This window comes from Diabrotica virgifera, chromosome 4, assembly GCF_917563875.1.
Source record: "Diabrotica virgifera virgifera chromosome 4, PGI_DIABVI_V3a".
Lineage (NCBI taxonomy): Eukaryota > Metazoa > Arthropoda > Insecta > Coleoptera > Chrysomelidae > Diabrotica > Diabrotica virgifera.
The window spans coordinates 61,396,979-61,423,377 of NC_065446.1; the positions used below are offsets into that span (position 1 = coordinate 61,396,979).

At 34.0% G+C, this 26,399-nt stretch overlaps 2 protein-coding genes across 5 annotated transcripts in view; both read right to left on the reverse strand.

The window, feature by feature from the left end:
- The window catches only part of LOC114337974 (probable chitinase 10), a 148,391-nt gene that overhangs the window by 75,511 nt on the left and 46,481 nt on the right, over positions 1-26,399 (reverse strand). The gene's annotated exons all lie outside the window — the stretch shown is intronic.
- LOC126883526 (peritrophin-48-like) overlaps positions 1-26,399 on the reverse strand; it is a 40,864-nt gene that overhangs the window by 553 nt on the left and 13,912 nt on the right. For 3 of the 4 annotated variants that reach the window (XM_050649157.1, XM_050649161.1, XM_050649160.1), the window contains 3 exons: positions 16,098-16,115; positions 11,187-11,348; positions 384-461 (listed from right to left, as the gene is read on the reverse strand). In XM_050649157.1, the coding sequence (XP_050505114.1) occupies positions 454-461; positions 11,187-11,348; positions 16,098-16,115 (188 nt within the window). In that variant the 3' untranslated portion in view covers positions 384-453. Of the gene's footprint in view, positions 1-383; positions 462-11,186; positions 11,349-16,097; positions 16,116-26,399 lie in introns of those variants that run through there. The other variant, XM_050649158.1, reaches the window with a different exon arrangement.

Genomic DNA, 26,399 nt, shown 5'->3' on the forward strand with positions numbered 1-26,399 from the left:
TCTACTTTTAATGTTTTATTTTAGCCTTGAGTTTTAACCTTCAATAAAAACTAGTGTGCTACCTAGTTCGTGATAACGTAACTTACATCTTTTTGGGCTATAGAATCTCCGCTTAGTACCCATCTTTATCAAATTCTAACCTATTTTGCTGTTAGTTAATATTACTTTAACGTATGTTCTTTCGCTCCAATGTCTTTTCCCATTTTTTTTTGTGGAGCCTGAAGCAACATTGTGATGCAGTCGATAGTGTTTTCACTTAAAGGATTTATTTGAAAAAAATCTTTGTCTTCTTTCACACGTGTTTCTGATTCCTTTGTAACAGCCCGGAATGTACTGATGCTGCCTCTACGAATTTTCACGACAATATAATAAAAGAAGGCATATTATATAATATTAAAATTTATTTCTTTATTAAACGTACAATATCAATTTAATTATTTAATATATTTTGTTTTATTTTTCTGAAACAAAAAAGAAATATATATTAACTTTTAATAAAATTATTAAAATATTAATAATTGAGGGGGTCAGACGTAAAAGGGTTTAAGTGCAGTTTTGAAAGTTCTGAAATAATCAGCTTCAAAGTTGTTTGAGTTTTATAAATTCTAGGAACCATTAAACTAAAATATATCTAGTGTAGAATGTACTATGAAATGATAAAAATATAAGCGTATGTTACTAGTTTCACTATACAGGGTGTCCCGAAAAGATTGATCATAAATTATACCACACATTCTGGGGTCAAAAATAGATCGATTGAACCTAACTTACCTTAGTAAAAATGTGCACATAAAAAGAGTTACAGCCCTTTGAAGTTACAAAATGAAAATCGATTTTTTTCAATATACCGAAAATTATTAGAGATTTTTTATTGAAAATGGACAAATGGACATGTATCATTCTTATGACAGGAACATCTTAAAACAAAATTATAATGAAGTTTGTCGACCTCATAAAAATTTTATGGGGGTTTTGTTCTTTTAAACCTCCCAAACTTTTGTGTACGTTCCAATTAATTTATTATTGTGGTACCATTAGTTAAACACAACGTTTTTAAAACTTTTTTGCCTCTTGGTATTTTTTCGATAATCCAGTTTTTATCGAGATGCGGCTTTTTTTTTAATATATTTACATAAAAATTTTATGGGGGTTTTGTTCCTTTAAACCCCCCAAATGTTTGTGTACGTTCCAATTATACTATTGTTGTAGTACCATTAGTTAAACACAGTGTTTTTAAAACTTTTTTGCCCCTTAGTATTTTTTGACAAGTCATCTTTTATCGAGATATGGCTTCTTTTCCAAAATATACATAAGAATGTAAATTATAAATAAATTTTCAGATTATTAACAGGTCTCTACAATCATACTTAACCATATAAAAATATGTGGTGGATTCGCCAAATATTCAAAATATGTCGATAAACACTGGCTTATCGAAAAAGTACTGAGAGGCAAAAAAGTTTTAAAAACATTGTGTTTAACTAATGGTGCTACAATAATAATTGAATTGGAACGTACACAAAAGTTTGGGGGGGTTTAAAGGAACAAAACGCCCATAAAATTTTTATGGGGTGAGCAAATTTCACTTTAATTTTTTTTTCAGATGATGCTTTCATAAGAAAGCCACATGTCTATTTTCAATAAAAAATCTCTAATAGTTTTCGATATATGAAAAAAAAATCGATTTTCATTTTGTAACTTCAAAGGGCTGTAACTCTTTTTATGAGCACATTTGTACTAAGGTAAGTTAGGTTCAATCGATCTATTTTTGACCCCAGAATGTGTGGTATAATTTATGACCAATCTTTTCGGGACACCCTGTATACTTCAATTTTTTCAATTATTAAAAAATTGAACTTGAATCGGTACATGGTGTTGATAAATAGGTATTACTCGTAAAACAATCATTTTAACAATAATCATTTTTGGCCCAGCTGATATCCACAGTGTAACTACAACTGGCACGTTGCATAATACTTATAGGTCTGGATCCCGCGTATGAAAAAAAAGTTGATTAATAGCAAGCTGAAAATTTGTTAATAGCTTAAGGGTGTCTAGTCGGACAAACTTTGATATAAGGAACACTGGAACAGGGGAAGTTTTATTTGTGGAACAGGTTAAAAATTTGGAACGGTTAGACCACGAAAACGTCACATGAATTTTGTCCGACAGAACTTCCAATTGATTTGTTACCCTTTCATTAAACTCTCATGCAAAAATTAGGCTGCCATTTATCACCAAATGGGAATTATAATAAATGGAACACGTAGAATATGTCAAATGACAGGAATTATGACAGGTGATAAATAGCAGTCTGATTTTTGAATGAGAGTTTAATGAAAGGGTAACAAATTAGTTGGAAGTTCTTTCGGACGAAATACATGTGACATTTTCGTGGTCTGACCGTTCCAAATTTTTAACCTGTTCCACAATTAAAACTTCCCAGGTTCAAGTGTTCCCATATATCAAAGTCTGTCCGACTAGACACCATTAAGCTATTAACAAATTTTCAGCTTTCTTTTAATCAACTTTTTTTCATACGCGGGATCCAGACCTATTAATTATTCTTCAAAATTGGTCACCAATCTAATATTTATTTACTTGAAATTAATCTTGTATTCATATGTTTACACATTACAGAATACTAAAAATAGTTTTGTGGTAATACGGTGCAAGAGCACGGTTAAAGCTGTTTACTACAAAAGCAAACTCCAATTGTTTTCAATGAACTAAATGTAATGGCCTTAGATGGCGACTGTAAATAAAGACAGTTTAAGATTTGATTTCGTTTTAGAAGCACCGCCATCTGTTTATGCAGACTTCGTTCTCTTGAACTCATCAGAACAACTCGTGGTGTGCTCTGAACCGAAACCACATCTGCAAATCGTGCAAAACACGCAACAGCGACATCTATTAAAGCAAAAAGAAATCCAAAGCACCGGAGAACTAAAGACTTCTTGTGATAAAAAAACAAATTATGGTTACAACCTAGACCTGTCGTGGAATACGTATTGCAGATTCCCCAATATCCTTTTTTAATCTGCTTTGTAAATTATAAAAGGCTTCGATTTAAGTTGTAATCAGAATTTGTTTTCCGGTGTAATAAATCTTTAGTTTTCGGGTTCTCTGAAAATATGGTACACAAAATGCCTAACAATGGGCACACTACTCTAAATTTACAATCAAGATGCAGAAGAAATAAACAAACCAAGTCTCGTTAAATGCTCTAGGAGCATTCCCGAATCATAATTTACAATGTATAAGCTTTGAAACTCATGAATTGGGATTTACAATGTATATACTGTTATATTTCTATTTGATATGAAAATTAAAATTTGATAATTATAAACAAAATTCAATTTAATATAAAATATTTTCAATTTTCTCAACCACGGGCATATAAATTTAGAACAACCTGTATACAACAAATTGTTATATTTAATTTTAAGAAGTGATTAAATAAGACTCAAGTGAAATGGATAATAGGTCATAATCGTTGTTCGCGGAAGGTTCGATCATTAGCCGATGCTAAATAAGACTTAGTAGAAATAGAGAATAGGTCATTAAAATTTTGTAATTAGTAGAAAGTAATTTTAGAATGGGAATTAACTATTTTTCTTTTGAAATCCATTAAGCATATTTAGAAAGTTTAAAAATTGGTTTTGAGGAATACTGCGAATGAGAGTTGGTGGTGGAAGTTTGATTTGTGAATCTGGAAGGGATATTTAGAAAGTAGGGGAATGAATGACAAATAGAGATCAAAATGTTTTGAGCTGTCGAGAAGTGAAGTCCAGTAGTAGACGGTAGTGTACGGAGAGTGAGAAAGCCGGTGTAGTTCCGTGAGTGTGGAGTATCTATCGTGGAACGAGAGGTAGGCCAGGTTGAGAGTAAAAGAACCTCTTTGAGCCAAGAGTTCCCGGTAGCTGATTGCAGTTTCGAAAAAGGTAGAACACAGCATCACGACAGAAGCAGGAAACGAGAGCTATACGAGCTAGTTTCAAAGGAGAACATTACTGGAAGCCAGGACGAGGTTTTGATCGCAGCCAAGGATAGCAGGAAACGGGTCTTGTGTGAAGACATTCTCAGTTCACCAGAAAAAGGTCAGTCTCATTTGTTTGGACATGAATGTATGGGTTTTTCGTATTAAATACCACATTTAAAATTAAAGAAACATAATCAATAATATCAGAAAAGCTTCATCAAACTTAAATAGAATTGTTGCTAATAAATCATAATAGTTAAATGTTAATAAAAACTTTCAATTGGAAACCAAAAGGAAATAAGATTCCCATGTGTAAATGTTATGTTTAAGAATAATAAGATATAGCAAATATTAAGCAGTGATTGCCATTTAAATAAAATAAACAATATTTTGATTACAATTGTAACCCATATGTGTTATTATTTTACTCTTTTCTTTCCTATCCCGATTAGGAACCATTAAGAAATACTTAGAAGCCACGTATGTAAGTACTTAATTTTATAAAAAGCCCTGAGATTCAAAACACATTGATATGTGATCTGGTAAATTAATTAGATTATTATTCATGCATTGATTAAATTAAATGACATATAAAAATATTATCTCATATCAATAATAAAGATCACATCAATACATTGTAAATTATAATTCAAGATTGCTCCTACTAGCATTTAACATGTTTGGTTTGTTTATTTCTACTGCATCTTGATTGTAAATTTAGTATAGTACAATAAAATATTATATTACCCTCAATTATTTTCACAGAAGCAAGTAAATTTGCACAATACACGGAGGACATAATATGATAACGGATTAAAAAAGATAATATTACGAGCAATGGGGAATCAAGACAACTATGCGTAAGACCGAATAGGTCTGGATCCCGCGTATGAAAAAAAGTTGATTAATAGCAAGCTGAAAATTTGTTAATAGCTTAATGGTGTCTAGTCGGATAAACTTTGATATATGGGAACACTGGAACAGGGGCAGTTTTAATTGTGGAACAGGTTAAAAATTTGGAACGGTTAGACCACGAAAACGGCACATTTATTTTGTCCGACAGAATAGACTTAAACTCTCCGAACAGAGATTAAATTCTCATGCAAAAAGTAGACTGCTATTTATCACTCGTCATAATTCCTGTCATTTGACATATTCTACATGTTCCACTCATTAAAACGCCCATTTGGTGATAAATAGCAGTCTGATTTTTGCATGAGAATTTAATCTCTGTTCGGAGAGTTTAAGTCTGTTCTGTCGGACAAAATACATGTGCCGTTTTCATGGTCTGACCGTTCCAAATTTTTAACCTGTTCCACAATTAAAACTTCCCCTGTTCCAGTGTTCCTATATATCAAAGTTTGTCCAACTAGACACCCTTAAGCTATTAAAAAATTTTCAGTTTGCTATTAATCCACTTTTTTTTCATACGCGGGATCCAGACCTAGAATACTTATTCATTGGATCAAAGGTTGCAGATTAAAACTTAAGTTTAGATAAGAGGCGATTAACAGCCCTGCATATAGATACATATATACAGAGCTCTGCAGGGTTATGGTCCTATAGAGAGAATGCTAGATCTTAGGCCGAAAACAATATTGCACTTGGACCTGCTGGAAAGAACATGGAAAGGAGGACCTGCTGCAAGACGGAAAACGAAATCCTAATAGATGCGCAAGACAATCCGTTATGTAAACTCTAGAAGTTTATTCTAGAGCTTTATTCTAGAATCACAGCAGAGGCTGACTTATTGCCAAGAAGTACTGGATCTCAATTTGAGCATCTTATTTAAACTGGCATTTACTTAAATAACCAGGAATTTTGTTTCTGATGTATAAAAGTTAACATAGTTTCTTAAACTGTCCAACTAATTATTTCATCGTTAACACCATGTATTTTCAAATCTGCTAGGCAACTGTACAACTTGAGGGCAATACTGATACATACTGTCGTTCATAGAACATTGGAGACAACTGGATAGGAAAATATAGGTTTCTGTGAAAACAAACAAATTAATGATGTCATCTCGACGGAAGGACGACGTCATCCTAGTTGCTGTTTTCCGAAATAACCACAAAACTACCTTTAAAAATGGATCTGACTCAGGATTTCTTTCTAGTATGTCCTACTTCTTTAGATGATAAAGGACACTTGAATACATTCACATACTTAAGAATGGAGCTGGTCGCAAACAATGAAGAAGAACCGGAAATAAATGGAAGGCACATGCTGACAAATAAAGCCTATTTTACGATAGGCCACATATTCAAATCGCAAAACTTACACCGGAAAACAAAACTCTGGGTCTATTAGAAAATAATCAGGCACATAGTAAGTTACGGGTGTGAAACGTGGGTTGACACAGATATCTGCCAACGCATTCGACGTTCCTAAAGACGCGTTCTTGGAAAAGAACAAGAGGAAATCGAAATAATTCGAGAATATTGCGAAAGGAGGCCAATGATCTTTTGGACTATAGTGCCATTGAAAGGATGGATGTCTTATTTCTGAAATATATGGCTACATCAACGCGTGGAAAACGCGTTCCAAGATTGCAGCTTTAATTTTGAAAATTTTGTTGAGATATTTGGCACACGCATTCGTAATATCTCTCTCTCTCTTGTAGTTTCCCCATTACTGAGGATCGTGATTTCTTCCAATATTCCTAACAATGTTTCTCCATTGGTCTCTATCTTCAGCTGCTCTAAGAGCTTCTCAGAATGAGTTTCCAGCTGAATTCTTTATTTGGTCGGACCACCTATTTGGTGATCGTCCTCTTGATCTTCTCCCCGAAACGTTTCCAGAAACGATTAATCTCTCCAAACTGTCGTCACCTATGCGAACCACGGGACCAAAGAATTGCAGAGTTCGTTGCAGACATATTGTGGACAGCCTTTTTTTAATATTGAGTTGGTTTAGAATGGAAACGTTTGTCCTATGAGCTGTCCATGGTATGCGCAGCATTCTTTTTCAGCACCACATCTCAAAGGCATCAATTTTTTGGCGCTCGCATGCGCGAAGAGTCCAAGTCTTTGCTCCGTATAGAAATATTGAGAATACAAGGGCATTCACTAGTCTCATCTTGATATTTTGAGAGATAGATCTGTCTTTCCAAACTTTAGTTAGGCGACTCATCGCATTTTTTTACATACCAATACGTCTCCGAACTTCTGCTTCACAGTTGCCATCGTTAGTTATACTAGACCCGAGATAGACAAAGGTGTTTACTATCTGGTATTCCTGTAACATGTTAGTCAGTTGCATAGTGTCGAATCTGTCGACCACCATTTATTTTTGTCTTAGCTTTATCGATTTTCAGACCAACTTTGATGCTTTTGTGCTCAACTCTTCGCAGAAGATCAAACATTTCTTGCTCATTAGCTGCTATTAGTGTAGTGTCATCAGCAAATCTCAAATTGGAGTTTTCCTACCGGCTACTGTTACTCCACCGGCCCATCCTTCTAAGACCATCCTCATGACATGTTCACCATAAATGTTAAATAAGTCAGGTGACAACACGCATCCTTGTCTAACACCTTTCTCGATCTTGAATTGGTTTGAGAACTTCTGATCTAGTCGTACTGTCGCTATATTAGACTGGTACAGATTTTTAATAAGTGTCACCAGGTGCATTGGTGTGCCCATTTCTATTAAACTTGACCACAGATTTATCCAGCTTTCACAATCAAATGCCTTTTGGTAGTCAACGAGGCATATAATCATAGGTACTTGAAATTCTCTAGACTTTTCAATAAGTTGTCTCAGGTTCAGGATTTGTTCCCTTGTACCTTTACCCTTTACAAATCCCGCTTTTTCCTGAGGTATTTCGTAATGTAGATAGGTTTTTAATCTGTTTTTGATGATATGCAACAAGATTTTACTAGCATGTGTTATTAGTGATAGTGTGCGGTAGTTTTCACATCTGGTAGTAGTTCCTTTTTTGTGTAGCGGGATATAAATTGAGGTGAACCAATCAGATGGCCATTTTCCTGAATTCCAAACAGCGACACAGATAGAATGGATGATATGTATTCCTTTGTCATCTAGTAATTGTAGTATTTCACATGGTATTGAATCAATGTCTGGGGATTTATTTCCCTTTAGTGATTTAATTGCATCTTTGACTTCAGCGAGTAAGACAGTAGGTTCTCTAGAGTAGTCAGAGGGTCACTGATGTTCTGCTGATACCTCGTTATTTTTATATAGCTCGTCACAGTAGTTTCGCCATTTTTCCAATATTTCGTCAGTATTGGTCTTTAGATTACCTTCCTTATCTATTACAGACCACGTTTGAGGATTAAATTCTCTGGTAAGGAGTTTGATCTTCTGGAATAAATCCCTCGGTTCATTTTGACAGCCATGTTCCTCTATCTCTCTGCATATTTGAGAGATGTAATCAGCTTTGTCTTTGCGGCACTGTTTTTTGATTTCTTTCGATAACGCTCTGTATTCATCGTTTGTTCCGTGTCTAGTTTTGTGTTCTTTTCTGCATTGAATCACAGTTCACGTATTATTGGATATCCATGGCTTACGGCCAGTGGAAACCGCTGCCTCAGTCTTTTGCAGTCTCGATTACCTTATCTTTGAAATAAATCCAAGTACTCTCAGGGTCACTATCTACTTGGTCTAAAGAGCTTCTACTAGAGAGCTTCTTCTAGGTTGTGTTGGAAGTCATTGATTTTTGATGGATTTAGAGACATGACTTTTCTCTGGGGTCTTCTTTTCGGAATTTAAAACGAAGTCAAACGTTCAATACCAGGAGTTGATGGTCGCTTCCACAGTCTGCGCCAGGATATGTTTTACAGTTGATGGCCGACGACTTCCATCTTGATTTTATTAGGATGTAGTCTATTTGATTCCTTGTTCGTCCATCTGGGCTGCGCCATGTGTATAATCTCCGTGGATGATGATGATATAACGTGTTTGTAATTGTAAGATGTTGTTCTACACAGAACTCCACTAGACGGTCGCCATTCTCATTTCTCCGTCCCAGTCCATTTTTGCCCAGCACTCCTTCAATATTTTCATTAGATAACCCCACTTTGGCGTTAAAATCTCCTAGAATTATGATAAGTTCACGATTCGGAATAGCGCGAACAGTTTCTTCTAGACGACCATAGAACCTGTTGATATCTTCTTCTTGTGCAGCTGTTGTAGGAGCGTATACCTGGACAAGGTGTAGGGTATTGGTGGATATTCTCATTTTAAGGGATATTATCCTGTCATCAATAGTATTATATCCAATTACGCAGTCGTTAAGTTTAGAGGGTACAATTATTGCGACTCCATTTGTACTTTTGCTATCCGGGCCTGAAAAATAGACGACGTTGCCAGCAGTTGTTTTAAAATGCCCTTTACCTCTCCAGTGAGTTTCAAAGAGTCCCAGTACCGAAAGATTGTGGTCTGCCATTTCTTTTTCAATTATGTGTAACTTTTCAGGGATTTGGATCAGTCCCTGGACGTTCCATGTACCAATTCGCTGACATTTTCTTAAATTAAATGAAAATTTGGATTCAGTCGCACAATTTCTGCCAGGTGCCTGGTCCCTCATACCTTGGCAGCCGGTAGCAAATTTCACACCATCCGACCCGGAACCGAGATGGCGCCGAGCGTGAGTCGGGTCGCTAAACATTCCATCTTCACTTACTGGAAAGAAGAAATTCACATAAGAAATTCTCTTGGGAAAATAGTGCAGTGGTTTCCCTTTGCCTTCTGCCCGCTGTATATGTGCCGTTTCTGTGGCTATGATTCTCGACGCATGGTCAGTTTTGTAACAGCCAGCTGCCACTGTCCAACTTATCACCATGTCTGGCTACCCTCACTTAGTTTAGCCTGCAGACCAATGCAGTTGCCCGGGATGTGGCACGTGGAGCCATAAGTGAGAGTTAAGTGCCTTATGAGGACCAGTTATCACAAACAATCTCCCGTCGATGACGTTTGATGTGGTCGTTCCAATAAAAGGTGCTACCTCTATAACACATTCTTACACCCCTATAGTATGTGTAGATTAATCTATAATTAAATAAAATATTACAAAAACGAGCCTGTACCACCATATAGAAATACAAAAAAATACAATTTCTGCAAATAAACTTTTTTACCCCATGACTAGATTGTGTGTCACATTTTTTTCTTTCTTTATGGCCTTGGCTTAGCCAACTAACCAGTCTAGTTTTGTCACATTGAAATTACTTAAATCGATTATTGGCAATATTTAGCGCACCTATGAGTATAATAATTATTCTTATCATAATATCGTGCTTTCGTCTTTAATCGAATAGTGTCATGTACTACCGAGGCACTGTTGAAAGTTCGCAAAACTTTCGAAAAGAAAAATTGATGACGCTCTGATGTAGCCTCTTAAGGGCGGATCTTTTTCAAATGAACACAATGTTCCTTACATTTATAGTAGGAACGCAGTTTTCTAATCATCTATTATAATTCATCGCCTTAGTACCATAACTTGACAACTCCAAAATTGACGTTTTTTTGATAACTAGTTCACAAGATGTATTTTATTTGCCTCCATATTGTGTAAAAACTTGATAACTCGCTCCAAACGGGTTAAGTATTTATTTGTGATTGACAAACGTTGATAAAACTCAAATTCCCTTAATATTCAGTGCTAAAACTTGACAATATAAGTTATTAAGTTATTGTTTAATTGAAATAATCGTGAATACGACATACACTGAATGCTACAACTAGCTAACTCTAGTTATCTAGTTGTAGCACGTGTTTTTCTAAAACCATTGAGCTTACCACGTCATTGCTATTTGTTTATTCGGTTCATGTTAATGCAAAAGTTCGAGAATTGTTAGCAGATCTGGCTACCACCATGGCAGAGGGCTAATTTTCACCAAAATAATGCTTAAAATATTAATTTTGTTAAAAACTTCACTTAGATGCAACTTGGCAAGACATGCGACATTACCAAATGTTAACATTATGTTAGTGCTAAAAGTTGGTAACTTTAATTTTTTATGTTATTTTCCATATTGTAAAACAAATTTGCACCGTATTCCTAAATAGATCAACAGCCAAAAAGTTAAGGAACGGTATTTTAAAGCTACAGAGTGATTTCCGTATTTACAAACACCATGGCAGCAGCACAAATATCTTTAAAATCTTTAAACCCGTTTATCTCACAACTACTAATTTCGAGTTATCAAGTTACGGCAGTCAGAAATTCGAGTGTACTTACGGCAGTCAGAATCCTTAATATCGACACACCCTTTGGCTTTTTCACTCCAGTAGAGATCGTTTGGGCATTGGAGAGGTCCTACCCATTTGTCATTTTTACAGATGAAGAATCTATGACAGTCATCAACGTCACCTGTCAGGTCTCCTTCAGTGCAAGTAGTAGCTAAAAATATCAACCTAAGTCTAATTTTGTTGTTACTGTTAAAGGAAGAAAATAAATTTACAAAATTGAGCAACATTTTTTATAGCACCTATAGCAAACAAACTCAATTATTTTTTTTTTTTTTTAACCCTCTGTCGCATAAACTTAATATCGTGCAACACTTATGCCTGGTGGGACTAAAAAATCTTAAGACCCAACTTAGCTAAACTCAGCTTATATATCCATAATTCTCGATTTTTATGTAAGCATGTCTTAACTAAAACGTAGTTTAAAATTCAATCCACGTGGAAATCCATTTTGCCAAGCTGAAAATTGATCTGAGACTCAATGATGCAACGCGTATGTTGCGTAAGCGGAACTTAACGCACGTCTGAAGCAAGATATGTTGGTGCAACCAGGCATTATATTAACAGTCTTAATCAATTATTGTTTCCTTCTCATTCACTAAAAGTTTGAAAGCATTGAGATTTAAAATTATTTTTTTTTTAATTTTACATGTAGTATGTATCTTCTACCTTCACAGTTTAATGAGTAATTGTTTTTGATTATTCTGTTTGTTAAATGAAGGGTGGATATATAGAACGGGCCAAGTGACAAAAAAACTCAATATTTCTGTTTTTTACATTATAATGGCCTATACAACAATGCCGTTAAACTGTGTTATAACAGGTAGTATACAGGTAGTACAATACAGGTATAGTAAACAGCTTTAAATAAATTCGACAGATAGCCTCCGCCATTAAGTATTGGCTACGTGCGTCTCCCCTCTATTTACAGAAATTTACAGTCACGTCTAGGGATGGCGGTTTTTGACAAAACACCGGTATTCGGTTATACCGGTTTTTTTGCTTACGGTTTAACCTGGCGGTTATAACCGGCCAAATAAAACCTGTAAGGAATGTTGAAGGGTTGGTATACAATTAACCCTTATAGTCCTTATTTAAATAATTACTGCTTCATCTGCTACAACATACTTTATTTACAAGTCTTTGAAGTGTATTATAAACAATAACATTATATCAGCCAAACCATTTCGCAATCCTACGTACAATAATATAATTATAACGATAACGATGATCCGTATCATCTGAATATGTGTCTTTGTCTGAAAACTTTCAATATGTGTCTCTAAAAAAACTTCTAATAACTCTCTTGTACCTATAATAAAGATTTAATCTCTCTAAGAACTTCACTTTTTGTGTCCCTTTGCTTACTATCTACTAACACTATTGTAAGATATTGTCTATCCTTAATTCAAACACTTCCATTTTCCACGAAAATTTAACCTGAATTCATTATCTACATTTAAAAATAAGTTATTTATAATTTACGTTACTTTAGAGAATAAAATTTACAGCTTTAATTCTTAGACATATTTCAATGATTAGCTACTTATTTGCTTAGTATCTTCTTAATTTTGCTTCTTTTCTTGCAATGTTTATGTGTCTTCTTTCATTTTTCCCACATATTATAATAAAATTCTCTTTTTTTTTCTATTCTTCTTCTTGTCTGGTACTACAACTATATATTTCTTCATTTTCTCCACATAATAACACTTCTACAGTGTACATAATTCATATTCATATACATATTTCATATAACAATCATATATCATTTATCTCATATATCATTTCACATAACATCATAATTATCACTTCATATACTAGCTCCGATACCTTCGTTTTACCTTAATAAAAGAGGTTTCACTCGGATGTCTTAGTTCTCCGCCAATATTAACCCGAATTTTCGCCCTGGTCTGTAGGCACCATTAAGGTGGTATAGTTAACTCAAAACACGAAATAGGTATTTTATGCGGTTCAAATTCTTCTAAAAATATCACAACCTCAATCCCTTGCTTTGAGGCCGTTGTTTATTCACGAATAATCATGAATAAAATAGGTACTCTCAAAACACAGAGTGGGTCTCTAATAAGCGTTCAAGCTTCTATAAATCACTTAGTACCTTCCTAATTTGACAAGAGCCGTGGGTTTCTTATTGTCTCTAGTTGCCTCATAATATTTAGCTTATAGTATTGTTAGTTCTAATCTATATAGTTCTTCTTCAAATTCCTTATCTCGACTCATCAGGTCGGTTCGTTAAAAACATATCTCTTGCTTATAGCAATGTTTATCTTAAGCTCTTATATCAACGTATGTCATCACTAATCATTATTCATTAAAAAAATATCATTTATCACACAAAAAATATTAATTCAGGTTCATATCATACAAAATGTAACACAAAATCGATAAAAATGTATCTAAAAGATCAATAACAAAAACAACTGCTAATAAAATTCAATAAAAATTCAAAAATAGCATATGCAAAAGTTAGATAAAAATATTCAAAATAAGTTCATATCTCAAAATTCGATAGAAATTTTTGAAAAAAAATTCGAGATTCCATAAAATATTCAAAAATAACCGTACTAGAAATAGAAATAGGATAGAGATTTTTCAAATAAATTCGATAAAATTCAAAATTCAATAATAGCATATATAATAAACTTCGATAAAAATATTCAATTCAAAAATCACTTCATATTTAAAAATTCATATATATTCTTAAAAAAAAATCGATACTTCATAAATTATTCAAAAATCAGCAAAGATAAATATTCAATGTTCAATAATAATATAAAAACGAGGGAAGCATTTTTAATAAAGATAGACATTCTTACTTACATTTTATCACTTTGTCTTTGTTCCCTGGGTTCTCTGCATCTTCGTCCTGGTCCATCTTCGCCGTCTCCGTTTCCAATTTTTGTCGCCCATTGTCAGAAGATTCTCCCAATTAATTTACAGGAGCGCCATGTAAGGAGGGTTTTTGTAAAACCGGTTTTCGGTTTTTTAATCCAATAGGTTACGGTTACAAATTTACATTTACAATACACTTTAGTTTGCGATACTCCATTCGACTCGATATCAATATGATCAAAATTAGTACTATCGAAAGAACATGTATTACTTTTAACACGTTTGTATATTTGTAGAATAGGTACATTTTAACTCATTTAGTACTTCCTGTATGAGTGTATCCTTTTGAAAACGTAGCGAAATTCTTGGGAGAATCGTATTCGTAGTCAGCAATTCGATATTCATAGTCAGAGCATTATTTTTGGTAATCATAAAAAGTCATTCACCCACTTTCAATGTCAAGAGTTAAGTGTGAAAAATAGATGATGTTTGCGTCTAATTCAACCAGATCACTTCTTATGTAAATATTATGATTACAAATTCCCTTTTCAAGGAAATATTATAACAAAACTTAATAATTGTTTCTGGCTGATGTGAGATTGCACTTTAAGTTTGCTTCTGTATTTTATAAAATAAAATAAAATTTGAATTATGGTTTTGTTTGGAATAATTACTTGAGAATAATAATTATGATTGGGATCCAAAATAATACCTAACCTAATCCTAATCACCGTAAAAACCTAATAACCGGTTTTTACTTTAAAAAGAAAAAACCGGTTATAACCGGGCCAAAAAACAACCGGTAAAACCGGTTATTCCGAAGTAAAAAAACCGGTTTTAGGTTTAAACCGGTAGGTTTTTCCCATCCCTAGTCACGTCACACGCTGTCAGTTTTGTAAGGAGGTTTTAGTATTGACTCGTATGGGATTATTTTGTTAAACTTGAATATTTTATTTTCTAGTGATAATAAACGAGCACAAATTGTTAGAATTCATTAGTTATTTTTTATGTCATTTAGAGTTCAACAAAAATATTGTTTGTCGTTAATAAAGATTTATTGACATAATCTGCGATAGTGAGGTTATATAGGACATACCGTATCCGTATTTTTGGAGTCGATTTGGATTTATCAGAGCTAAAAATTGTATGTAATACCTAAGTACAAAACTTATAAAAACGTAAGCAATATTATTATATCATGTGTATATTGCCACGTCGTTTGTATATGTAGAAAAAGTTAACCTCACTTCATCCTTATAACAGCGTTAATTAATTTTTTTCTTTTATCTAATTTTTTTTTTGGGAACGAGGAAAATAAAAGTATTTCATATACATCATTAGTTTTCCATGTATTTTTACAGTAAACAACACAATAAATAACGTGATATGGCAATTTTTTTTATGTCCCATTTAAACATACAATAAAGCGCCCTTACAAAGATTCAAGCAACCGCCACCATGTGCAGGTCGGTCGATTTTGCTTTGACACTTTGTTAACGCTCGGAGCGAATAGTGTTCCGTTTCCTGAAAAAAACTCATTTTTCTCGATTGTGTATTTTTGTCACTTGGCCCGTTATATATCTTTAATCTTCAAATGGTATCGCTTTATTTTTTGAAATCCAATAAGTTTGAGACGCCCTCTAAAATTTTCATGAAGACAATGCCCTTTGTATTCATAAATCAATGTTATCTTTTTTTTTTTGTTTAAATCTTTATTGTACTAAATATAGTGATGAGTTCACTAAAAGCCGTCAAAATAATGCAAAAGACGGAAAGTATAATCCGTTGTGAATTAAAAAGACACGAAACCAGTAGATGTGGGAAATTATCAATGGAAACCTATAAATTTACATTATATTAATAGTTTTTCACCTTTCTACGTATCGGAGAATTGGGTAAATTTATAGGTTTCTATTGATAATTTCCCACCTTTACTAGTTTCATCTCTTTTTATTCCACAGCGTATCTTGCCGATTATTAGCGCACTGATCACTGTACATACAACCGTCTATAAATGTAATAATAGGATAATATGTAGAATGTGGGTACTTACGTGTTGGAACGACTTGCGCTAAAACAAATAATACGTTTTCAATTTTATATTACGAATTTTGGTTACATTAAATTAAAAATTATTTATATCGAACATTAACCTAACAGTTAAACTTACACTGTTTAGAACTAACGAAGTTATTATAAACTAATATGCTTGATAAATACGCCCTTTAGAGGAAAGGCGCAAAATGTTGCTTGTCAAAATTTTCAATTTGTTTTAAATGTTTTCATTTTTATCGAATCCTGAGAAAACTAATCAGTATTTTTGAAAAATTTAAACGAAGAATGAAAGATTACGTTATTACCGAGGGCGGAAAGTCCCATAGAATAAATAAGAGGTTTATTTTGAATGACATATTTGCAACTAAAAATCACACTATCAATTTTCTCTTTCTTTTTACCTCTGCAACATATTAAAATAAACATTATAATAGTTTTCAGGGTCGGCCCACAGTAATATTTTACTCTTTCAGACTGAGTTTTGTTATGAATATAGTTATATTAATATTTAATAAATATTTTTCAAAAATATTTATTAGTTTTCTCAGGATTAAAAAAAATTAATATATTTAAAACACATTGAACATTTTGACAGGAAACATTTTGCGCCTTTCCCCTTAAGACAACACACATATATCCGCAGTGTTTTTGTACATTAAGATAATTGACTTCTTGTACATTTTGTATCCTGTAATGTCAATTTTGAGTCATTGGATTGTTACTAAGTAAACTAGACTTGATTCTTTTTACAAAGAATAGCTTAATCGTGACGAAAAACATGATCGAGAACATCATATTAATTATCGAATCGACACATTATATACTCCCCATCCCTTTTGACTTAAAGAATAAGCCAATAGTAACGATAAAACTTTTTCTCTGCATTAAAGACGTCACGAAGAATATAAATATTATAAATAAGTAGCTCTTAAATCAAATGGCTAAGGATACACGACTTAAAAAAAGATTCTGCGGAAATACAGCTATTGCAAAGTAAACAAGATTCATTCAGTATGCACAAAAAAGTTAAAGAAGCTGCAAGCTAGCTTAACAAACCTAGTAGAGTTGGCTGTGTGGCAGATAACCAAGGCAAATCACTATTAATTTCCGAAGTTTAAACTAGACAGGTGGAAGAAATATGTGGAAGTAACTTTTGCAGATGAAAGACTGAATACCATTGAAGAAACGGAATGTCAAACATGACCTCCGATTAACATTGAAGAAATCACGTCAGCGATTAAAAAACTAAAGATGTTAAAGCTATACGGCCTGCCAAGTTTTGTGATAAATTCCTGAAACTAATGGATGAACGAGGAATAAAATGGATAACAACTGTATTTAACAAAACACATGTAACTGGAAAAATGCCCCAAAGCTGGTTAAAGTCGACCTTTTGAACTATACCAAAAAAATGAAATGCAAGCACATGCGAAGACTACAGAACAATTAGCCTAATGGGCTAAAACCGGTTTTTTTAGTTCGCAATATCCGGTTTTAGCGGTTGCTTTTTTCTCCCGGTTATAACAGGTTTTTTCTTTTTACAGTAATAACTGGTGAAAAACCGGATAAGTTACTTCTGAAAAAAAGAAGGAATTCGAAGAAAAAATATTGTTTGTTTAAATTCATCAATAGTTATTGATTTGTTTAATGTTTATACATATTCGTTAATGACTCTCGCAGTCATTGAAATATGTTTATAGACGAAGCAACGAAGCACTAAAAAGCCCAAAACCTAGGAATTTTGTGCAGTAAGATGAATCGTCATGGAACTTTTTGCATTCGATTAGGGAGAGTGTCAGGCAACTTTGTGAACTAAATTCATCTAGGGCAAAAATTTATGTGCATAAGAAAATGCATTTTAAAAGTGCATCTCGAAGAGGTGCAAATAAAAAATTTAGAACTTGGGAAATATTGACGGAAATGAGTTGAATTTTTATACTCGGGGGTTTTGGGGATCGCTGAGCACGAATTTCATATCGGCGATGGTCTCCAAGGTACCTGGTGCCCGCGGTGGAACTCATCGCCTAGAGTTTTATGTTATAATCATTAAAAATCAGTCAATATCCATTAGTCGGGGGTTTTTGGTGTCGCCGGCCACAAATTTAATGTTGGCGATGGCATACAAGATACCTGGTGACCAGGGTGGAATTCGTCGCCTAGAGTTTTTAGTTATAATTATTCAAAATCAGCCAAAAACTATTACCCTGGGGGTTTTGGGTGTCGCTGAGTACGAATTTCATGTCGGCGATGGTCTCCAAGGTACCTGGTGCTCAGTGTGGAACTCGTCGCCAGGAGTTTTTAGTTATAATTATTCAAAATTAGTCAAAAACTATTACTCTGGTGGTTTTGAGGGCCCCTGAGTACGAATTTCATGTCGGCGATAGTGCCCAAGGTCCCTGGTGCCAAGGGTTGGAACTCGTTGCCTAGCGATTTATGTTATAACCATTCAAAATCAGTCAATAACCATTACTCGGGGGTTTTTGGAGTCGCTAAACACAATTTAATGTTGGCGGTGGTCTCCAAGGTACCTGGTTCCCAGGGTGCAACTCGTCGCCTGGAGTTTTATGTCATAATTATTCAAAATCAGTGAAAAACCATTAATTTGGGGGTTTTGGGGGTCGCTTAGTACGAATTTCATGTCGGCAATGGTTTCTAAGTTACCTGGTACCCAGGGTGAAACTCGTCGCCTGGAGTTTTATGTTGTAACCATTCAAAACCAGTCAATAACCATTACTCGGGGGTTTTTGGGGTCTCTCAGTACGAATTTTATGTCGGCGATGGTCTCCAAAGTACCTGGTGCCTAGGGTGGAACTCGTCGCCTGCAGTTTTATGTTATATTCATTCAAAATCAGTCAATATCGATTACTTCGGTGTTTTGGGGGTCGCTTAATATATGTTTCATTAATAATCTTTCTTAAAACACTTTTATATTATATCCTAAATAATTACCTATTTAAAAATTATTTTAAAATTTTGTCGCTTTTAAAGCAGTAGTCGTTAAATTTTGACACTAATGACATTTATGAAATTTTGACATAATTGGCATTTCAAGGGTAATTAAGTTATATCAGCGATTTTTTGTGTTTTCTGCGGTACTATTTTAATTTTTAGATTTCTAGTCTGCTTTTATATAAAAAAAAAACAGTGGTTTTTAGAACTCTTTAGCGACGTATTAGTATAATATAATGTTGATGGATTACCGTCGAAGGCCAATATGATCAACCAAAAAAGAAGATGTATATGGTGATTTTTCTATTGACTTTCTTGGGTGTGAATCTGCCTTTTTATTTTACTGCTCCTGGCTTAAAAACAAAGCATAGTATATATGTGAATACCTCCAAGCTACACTTTTATATAGTTCTGATATTTAAAAAAATTTTAATTAATTATAAAAAACATCTAAAATGTGATACCGTATTTAAAGCAAAGTAAGTTTTTAATGTTGGTGTTTTGAAATAGTCATATATTTTATACTCATTAGTTTTGTTAATTACAGGATAAATAATAAAATAAATAATATTATAATATCAAGCCGTTTAAGATTGGTATTAAAGGAATTTTCATTATCTACAATCTATAGCTGCGCTGTTTTATAATTTTGGTTTTCGAAATTGCGGAAGAGGTAACTTCAAGTAAGTAAAAATATTTTTTTTATTTTACTTTACTTTTTTATTAATTTTTTCATTATAATATACAAATAAATTAATTATGAATACGTGCACTAACATTTAATTTAACACATATTTTTTAGATTATTGTATACCTACCTTGAAGACCATCGCCAACATGAAATTGGTGCCCAGCGACCCCTAAAACCTGCATAGTAATGGTTATTGACTGATTTTGTATGACTATACCATAAAACTCCAGGCGACGAGTTCCACTCTGGGCATCAGGTACCTTGGAGACCATCACCGTCATGAAATTCATGTTCAGCGACCCCAAAACTTCCCGAGTAATGGTATTAAATGATTTGTAATAATTATAACATAAAACTCCAGACGACGAGTTCCACTTTGGGCACCAGGTACCTTGAAGACCATCGGACACATGAAATTATTGTTAAGCGACCCTCAATATTCTCAGATTAATGGTTAGAGGAAAGGATGCAAATATGGGCTACCCATTTTGTTTTTCTTTGTAAAAAAAGAATAAAAATTCTATTTTATTTCCAAAGGTACGTAAGAATACCTACATTTAGTTACTTATAACCTGCCCAAAGTCCAAATTGATTAAAAAATATACAACTGTTTTAAATGTACAAATAATGAAAAATTGTACTTTTGCGCCGTTTGAATAATGATCCTAAATATGGGCTACCCCGAAAAATGTGTCTTAAATTTGTGTGAAGTGAGATAAATGCGTGACAAATATATTTTAATATCTAAAATACAAAAAGTCCATTAAATAACTCATAGGCTAAAACTATTTGCAAAAGTCACACACATAGGTATTCTTCTTTTTTGGCCCCAGCGCACTCGTTATGTGCCCAAAAATGACACATGAAGCACTTGACCGATATTTCACCAAGATTATCCTCTGAAAAAAGTGCTTCGCAAAACATACACGTTACGTCAGCTGCGTCTTGTGGAGGCTGTGTAGAAGGAAACTCATTGTAATCGCTCCCATCATCTGCAGGCACATATTCCTCCTCATCCTCGCTACTAGAACACGATTTCTTTTTTTGGTCCTTTGTGACTTTGGTAACCTGCTTACGTTTTCCTTTTTTTTATTTCTTTTCCTTTCCTTTTTTCTTTGCATTTTCCTACTTCGTTTTGCCAACATTGCTACATTGTTCTAAATATGGGCCACTAGCCCATATTGTAAACACACTTGCTTTGCACAACAAAAGAAGTTATGTCTAAAAGCAGACAATTTGAAGAAAACTCATTAGCATATATCAAAGACTAATAATAGAGCTTCAACGTGACACAGATGTTTTTTTTAAATTCGTGCTTATTTTTAAATACTGGAATGTATCAACTTACCCGAAAAAGTTTTGACACTCACACCAACCGACAAACAATTATTATAAACTGGGAAATATCTACCACAGTGGCGCCATCGCTACGGTGATAGTTTAACTTCGTCAAATACCGTTTGCAATAGTCAAAATGTAGAGATCTGCAACGAATAGCTGTGAAACCCACCTAGCCCATATTACAAGACCAGCCCATATTTGCAGCCTTTCCTCTATTGACTGATTTTGAATGATTATAACATAAAACTCCAGGCGACGAGTTCCACACTGTGCACCAGGTACACATAAGATCATCGCCGTCATAAAATTCGTGCTCAGCGACCCCCAAAACCCCCGTGTAATGGTTTTAAATGATTTGGAATAATTATAACATAATACTCCAGACGACGAGCTCCACCCTGGGCACCAGGTATCTTAGAGACCATCGACCGCATGAAACTCTTGTTCAGCGACCCCCAAAACCCTCAGAGTAATGGCTATTGCCTGATTTTGAATGATTATAACATAAAACTCCAGGTGACGAGTTCCACCGTGGACACCATAGGTATCTTGGAGGCCATCATTAACACTAAATTCGTGGACGGCGACCCCAAAACCCCCCCAGTAATGGATATTGACTGATTTTAATGATTATAACGTAAAACTCTAGGCGACGAGTTCCACCGTGGGCACCAGGTACCTTGGAGACCATCGCCGATATGAAATTCGTGCTCAGCGATCCCTAAATCCCCGATTATAAGAATTCAACTCATTTCCATCAATATTGCCCGAGTTCTAAATTTTTCATTTTCACCTCTTCGAGATGCACTTTTAAAATGCATTTTCTTATGCACAAAAATTTTTGCCCTAGATGAATTTGGTTCACAAAGTTGCCTGACACTCTCTCTAATCGAATGCAAAAAGTTGCATGACGATTCATCTTACTGCACAAAATTCCTAGGTTTAATGCTTCGTTGCTTCGTCTATTAAGCAATGTGATAAGCTGAATTGGCTATTTTGATGTACTTGAGAATAAGCATGTCTTACTTGTATATCTACACAAAAGAGAATAAACTTATATTTATAAATCCAGGAGAAAATAACCATTCCTCTGGAATCACTTAAAAAAATGGAAATAATAAAATTGTTTTGTCTATGTTGTACAAAAAGAATTTTTTTTTTCGGAAATACACTACACATACAAATTGAAGACAATAATAAATTCAGTTCAGAATTTTAAGATTGATTTTATGTTTTACCATTTTTGATGTTACATTTTTGTTTTTATAATTCATATATGTATATACCTCTACACGTTATAGCATAATTTGCTTCATAGTTTATTACGTTTATAGTCTTATACCTAATTTCACCACCATTTGTATTTTGCAATTATGTGATATTATTTGGGGCCGAAATTTTCATTGCGTTAGTTTATTATAAAGGGTGTAACAAAAAGGTAGGTAAGAAATTAAATCACATATTCTGGGACCAAAAATAAATCTATTAAAAGTACAAAAGTGCACATAAAAAAAGTTGCTGCCCTTAGAAGTTCCAAAATGAAAATATATTTTTTGCAATATATCGAAAACTGTTAGGGATTTTATATTAAAAATGGGCATGTGGAGTATCACAAACTAAAGTGCAATACAAATTGAACGTTTTAACCTATTGGGTATTGAATAATGATTCAAAAAACCGAAAACCGGTTTTTGGAATAACCGGTTTTTTTTTGACCGGTTATAACCGCCAGGTTAAACCGTAATTAAAAAAACGGTGTTTTGACAAAAACCGTCATCCCTACTATTCGCTGTCCAAATATATATGCAGAGGTGTAGAAATATCAACTGTGACGTACATATATATTTGATTTATCGACTTTAAAAGGCATGTCATAGAGTAAACATCATATATATCTACGGGGGTCCTATAGCCTCTGCCGCATCCCACATTTCGATCTCCACCTTTTTCGGTCGGTCCATTCTTCCTCATTTATGGCTCTATTTCTCATTATTTCTCTAATTCCTTTTCTCCATTCCAGTGCTGGTCTTCCTCTTTCTATTCTTCTATTCCATGGAACATAGTTTAATGCCTGTTTTAGCCATCGTTCATCATCCATTCTCATTACATGCCTGTACAATAACAGCTGTTTGGATTCTATTGTATCTACGGTATTGTAGATTATTCCTGTCCTTCTTCTTATTTCTTCATTTGGGATGTGATCAAGTGTAGATATCCGACACGCTCTTCTCAGATAGTCCATTTCACCTATTTCCAGTTTTTTCTTTTCATTCATTGTTATTTGCCAACATTCAGAAACGTACGTCAAAATTAGTCCTACAACCGAATTGTAGATTGTCATTTTGGTTTGTAAACTAATTTTAGACCAAAGTAACGAGTTTAGTGTTTGTACCACATTTCGAACCTGTTGTATTTTCTGCTGGATGTCCCGTTTCGATGTTCCTTCCTCCGCTATGACTATCCCTAAGTATTTAAATTCTTCGCATTGTTTTATGTCTCTAATCGAGAGTTCTGTGTCTCTTTCTTCGTCTTTTATTCTAAGGTATTCCGTTTTGTTTATATTGATTGTGAGTTCCTAATTTTCGTTATTTTTCGGTTAACTCTCGAATCATATAATCCATGTCTTCCTCATCATTTGCCATAATCACTTGATCGTCTGCGAAGAAAAGATTTGTAGGTACTTGTTTCCAAGTTCTATTTCCATTCCTGTGCATTTTCTCCTCCAGTTGTTTAATGATTCCTGAATATAGATTTTAAATAGGGTTGGTGACAAAGAACAGCCTTTTCTTAAGCCTTTTGTTACAGGAAACGGGTCTAATATTTTATTTTCCATTTTAACGGCACTTTTTGCATTTATGTACATATTCGCTATGGCGTTCATGTATGCCTTACTTAGGCCTGCCTTCGTCAATACTTCAAATAATCTTTTTAAGGGTACTGTATCATAATCTTGAAAATCATAATCTTGAAAAGACATCATAATCTTGAAAAAAGTTTTTCTTTTTCTTCTTCCTGCTTCCCTAATAGGCTCGCCTTTCTTCCATCTTCGGATACCTCCTCGTCAGATATGCAGGTTGTCACTTCATCTCTTCCTTGGCCTTCCTATACTCCTTCGCCCCTTTGGTGATCTATCTCGTGCTATCTTTACCAGTCTTCCTTCTCCCATTCTGCTTATATGACTATACCATTCTTTTTTTTCTTTTCAGTGTCCAGTGAAAAAAGTGAGATTAGATAATAGAGATTTGAGAGTCATATTATGTAACTTATAATTAATCAAACTGCCAATATTAAAGTGGATGAGCCGTCAACAGAGATAATCCCCATAAATAGAGGAGCGAGACAGGAAACAGAGGAACATATTTTTGTACTTTGAACTAGTGATGTAACGAATGTCATTTTTTGAACATTCGCGAATACGAATGCGAATGCGAATATCTGCTACCAACATTCGCGAATGCGGATGCGAATGCGAATATTCAGTTTTTTTTTTAATTTGTTTCTATTTTTGTAATTTTTCCATTTATAATGAAAAGTTAATTGACATTTAGTGTAAATCAATTTGAATCTTAAGCTTTATTACATAATACCAAATAATAAAAAAAATGAAGATTGATAATGTGATTATACAAGGTTAAGTTGTATCTATCTATTGCCCTTCATATGTCCAAAGTTGAACGTAGGCCTCCCCCTTATTTTTACACTCCTCTCAGTTCAGTGATAATTCTGTCGATCTGGTCCCTGCGTATCTTTTTAGGTCGTCAGACCATCTCGTCTGTGGTCTGCCCCTTCCTCATTTGTAGTCCCAAGGTCTCCAGTGGGTTATTTCATTCCATCTTCCGTCTCTTTGTCTGCTTTTGTGTCCTGCATATTTCCATTTGAGAGTAGCTGCATGTTTTAGGTTACCTTTTCTTAATAAAAAAAGATGAGAAGTGAGATTTTGATTTTATTAACCTAATATTATCTTAAAATTTTTTTTTCTGATTTTCATATTCGCAAAACATTCGTACAAATTTCGCGAATGCGGATGCGAATGCGAATATGCAAAAACATGAGAATATGCGAATGAGAATACGAATATTCGTTACATCACTACTCTGAACATATCATCGAGCAAGCGCTGGGAGAACTACAGGAAGGCGTATTAAACGGAGTGCGTCTAATCAACATTAGATATATTAAGGACACTGTAATTTTTGCAAATAATAATTTCGTGGATATCAGATATAAGTAGATAACACGGATTTGATCTCAATATGAAAAAAAAAACAAAGTTCATTGTAGTCAGTAAGAGCTAATTATGAAATACACGGCTTTTGGTTAACCAACAACCAATTAATAGGCTGAACAGCTACACATACCTTGGTCCCAAAATAAACAGCTAATGGAACCACTTTACTGAAAAAACAACGCATAGGAAAAGCGAGATCAGTGTTCATAATGATGAAGTCTCTTTTCATAAGTCACGATTTACCCCTTTTTCTACATTGGGTACTATAGGGAGTACAGGTCAGGACACTGACCGAAACTTCCAACTTGAGTCATTCAAGATGGGGTGTTACAATAGTTATTTATGAAACAGTTTGTGAAGTATGCTTTTTGCGAACGCACGCGATTTTTAGAGCACGAGCGGCAACGGAGCGAGTGCTACACATCGCGTAAGTTCGCAAAAAGTACTTCAAACTGTAACTCTTCGTCACTGGAATTTATTTCTATTCTACAATTTTTAGAACTTTGATATTTAAAAATCCTAACTACTTTCAAACCACAAAACTGTCAAAAATTTTGTTGTAAGTCATTGCTCATATTGTCATCACCATGACCACGCGAAAGTTAAGGATATTTGATTACATGAAAGTGTGCCAAAAAATCCATTGAAAGTGTGCGAAAAAGTAAATCCCATTTAAAATACATTGTTACTTCACGCACACTTTAAATCCTTCACGCACTGCTATCTATAATGACAGTTTTCACAAACTAAAAACTTATACATAATATGACATAGAGTAGATAAACCATGTCTACGAATTTAATGGGTGGATCGTGTGAAATTGAAAATGAGAGTGAGAAAATGGGAATTAGTGGCACATAGAGTTTCACGATACTCGATAAAAATATCGATATTGTATTGATATCGTATCCAAAACCAATACGATATCGATATAATAACATACCTTAGCAATACTAATGTCGATACGATACTCATTACCTGAAATCGATACAATACTCTTGTATTGTCAATACGTTTGCCTCGATATTATTGAACATATCGATACCGAAAAAAAAACGCCACAGTTGTTTGGATTATGTTTTCTGGAATAT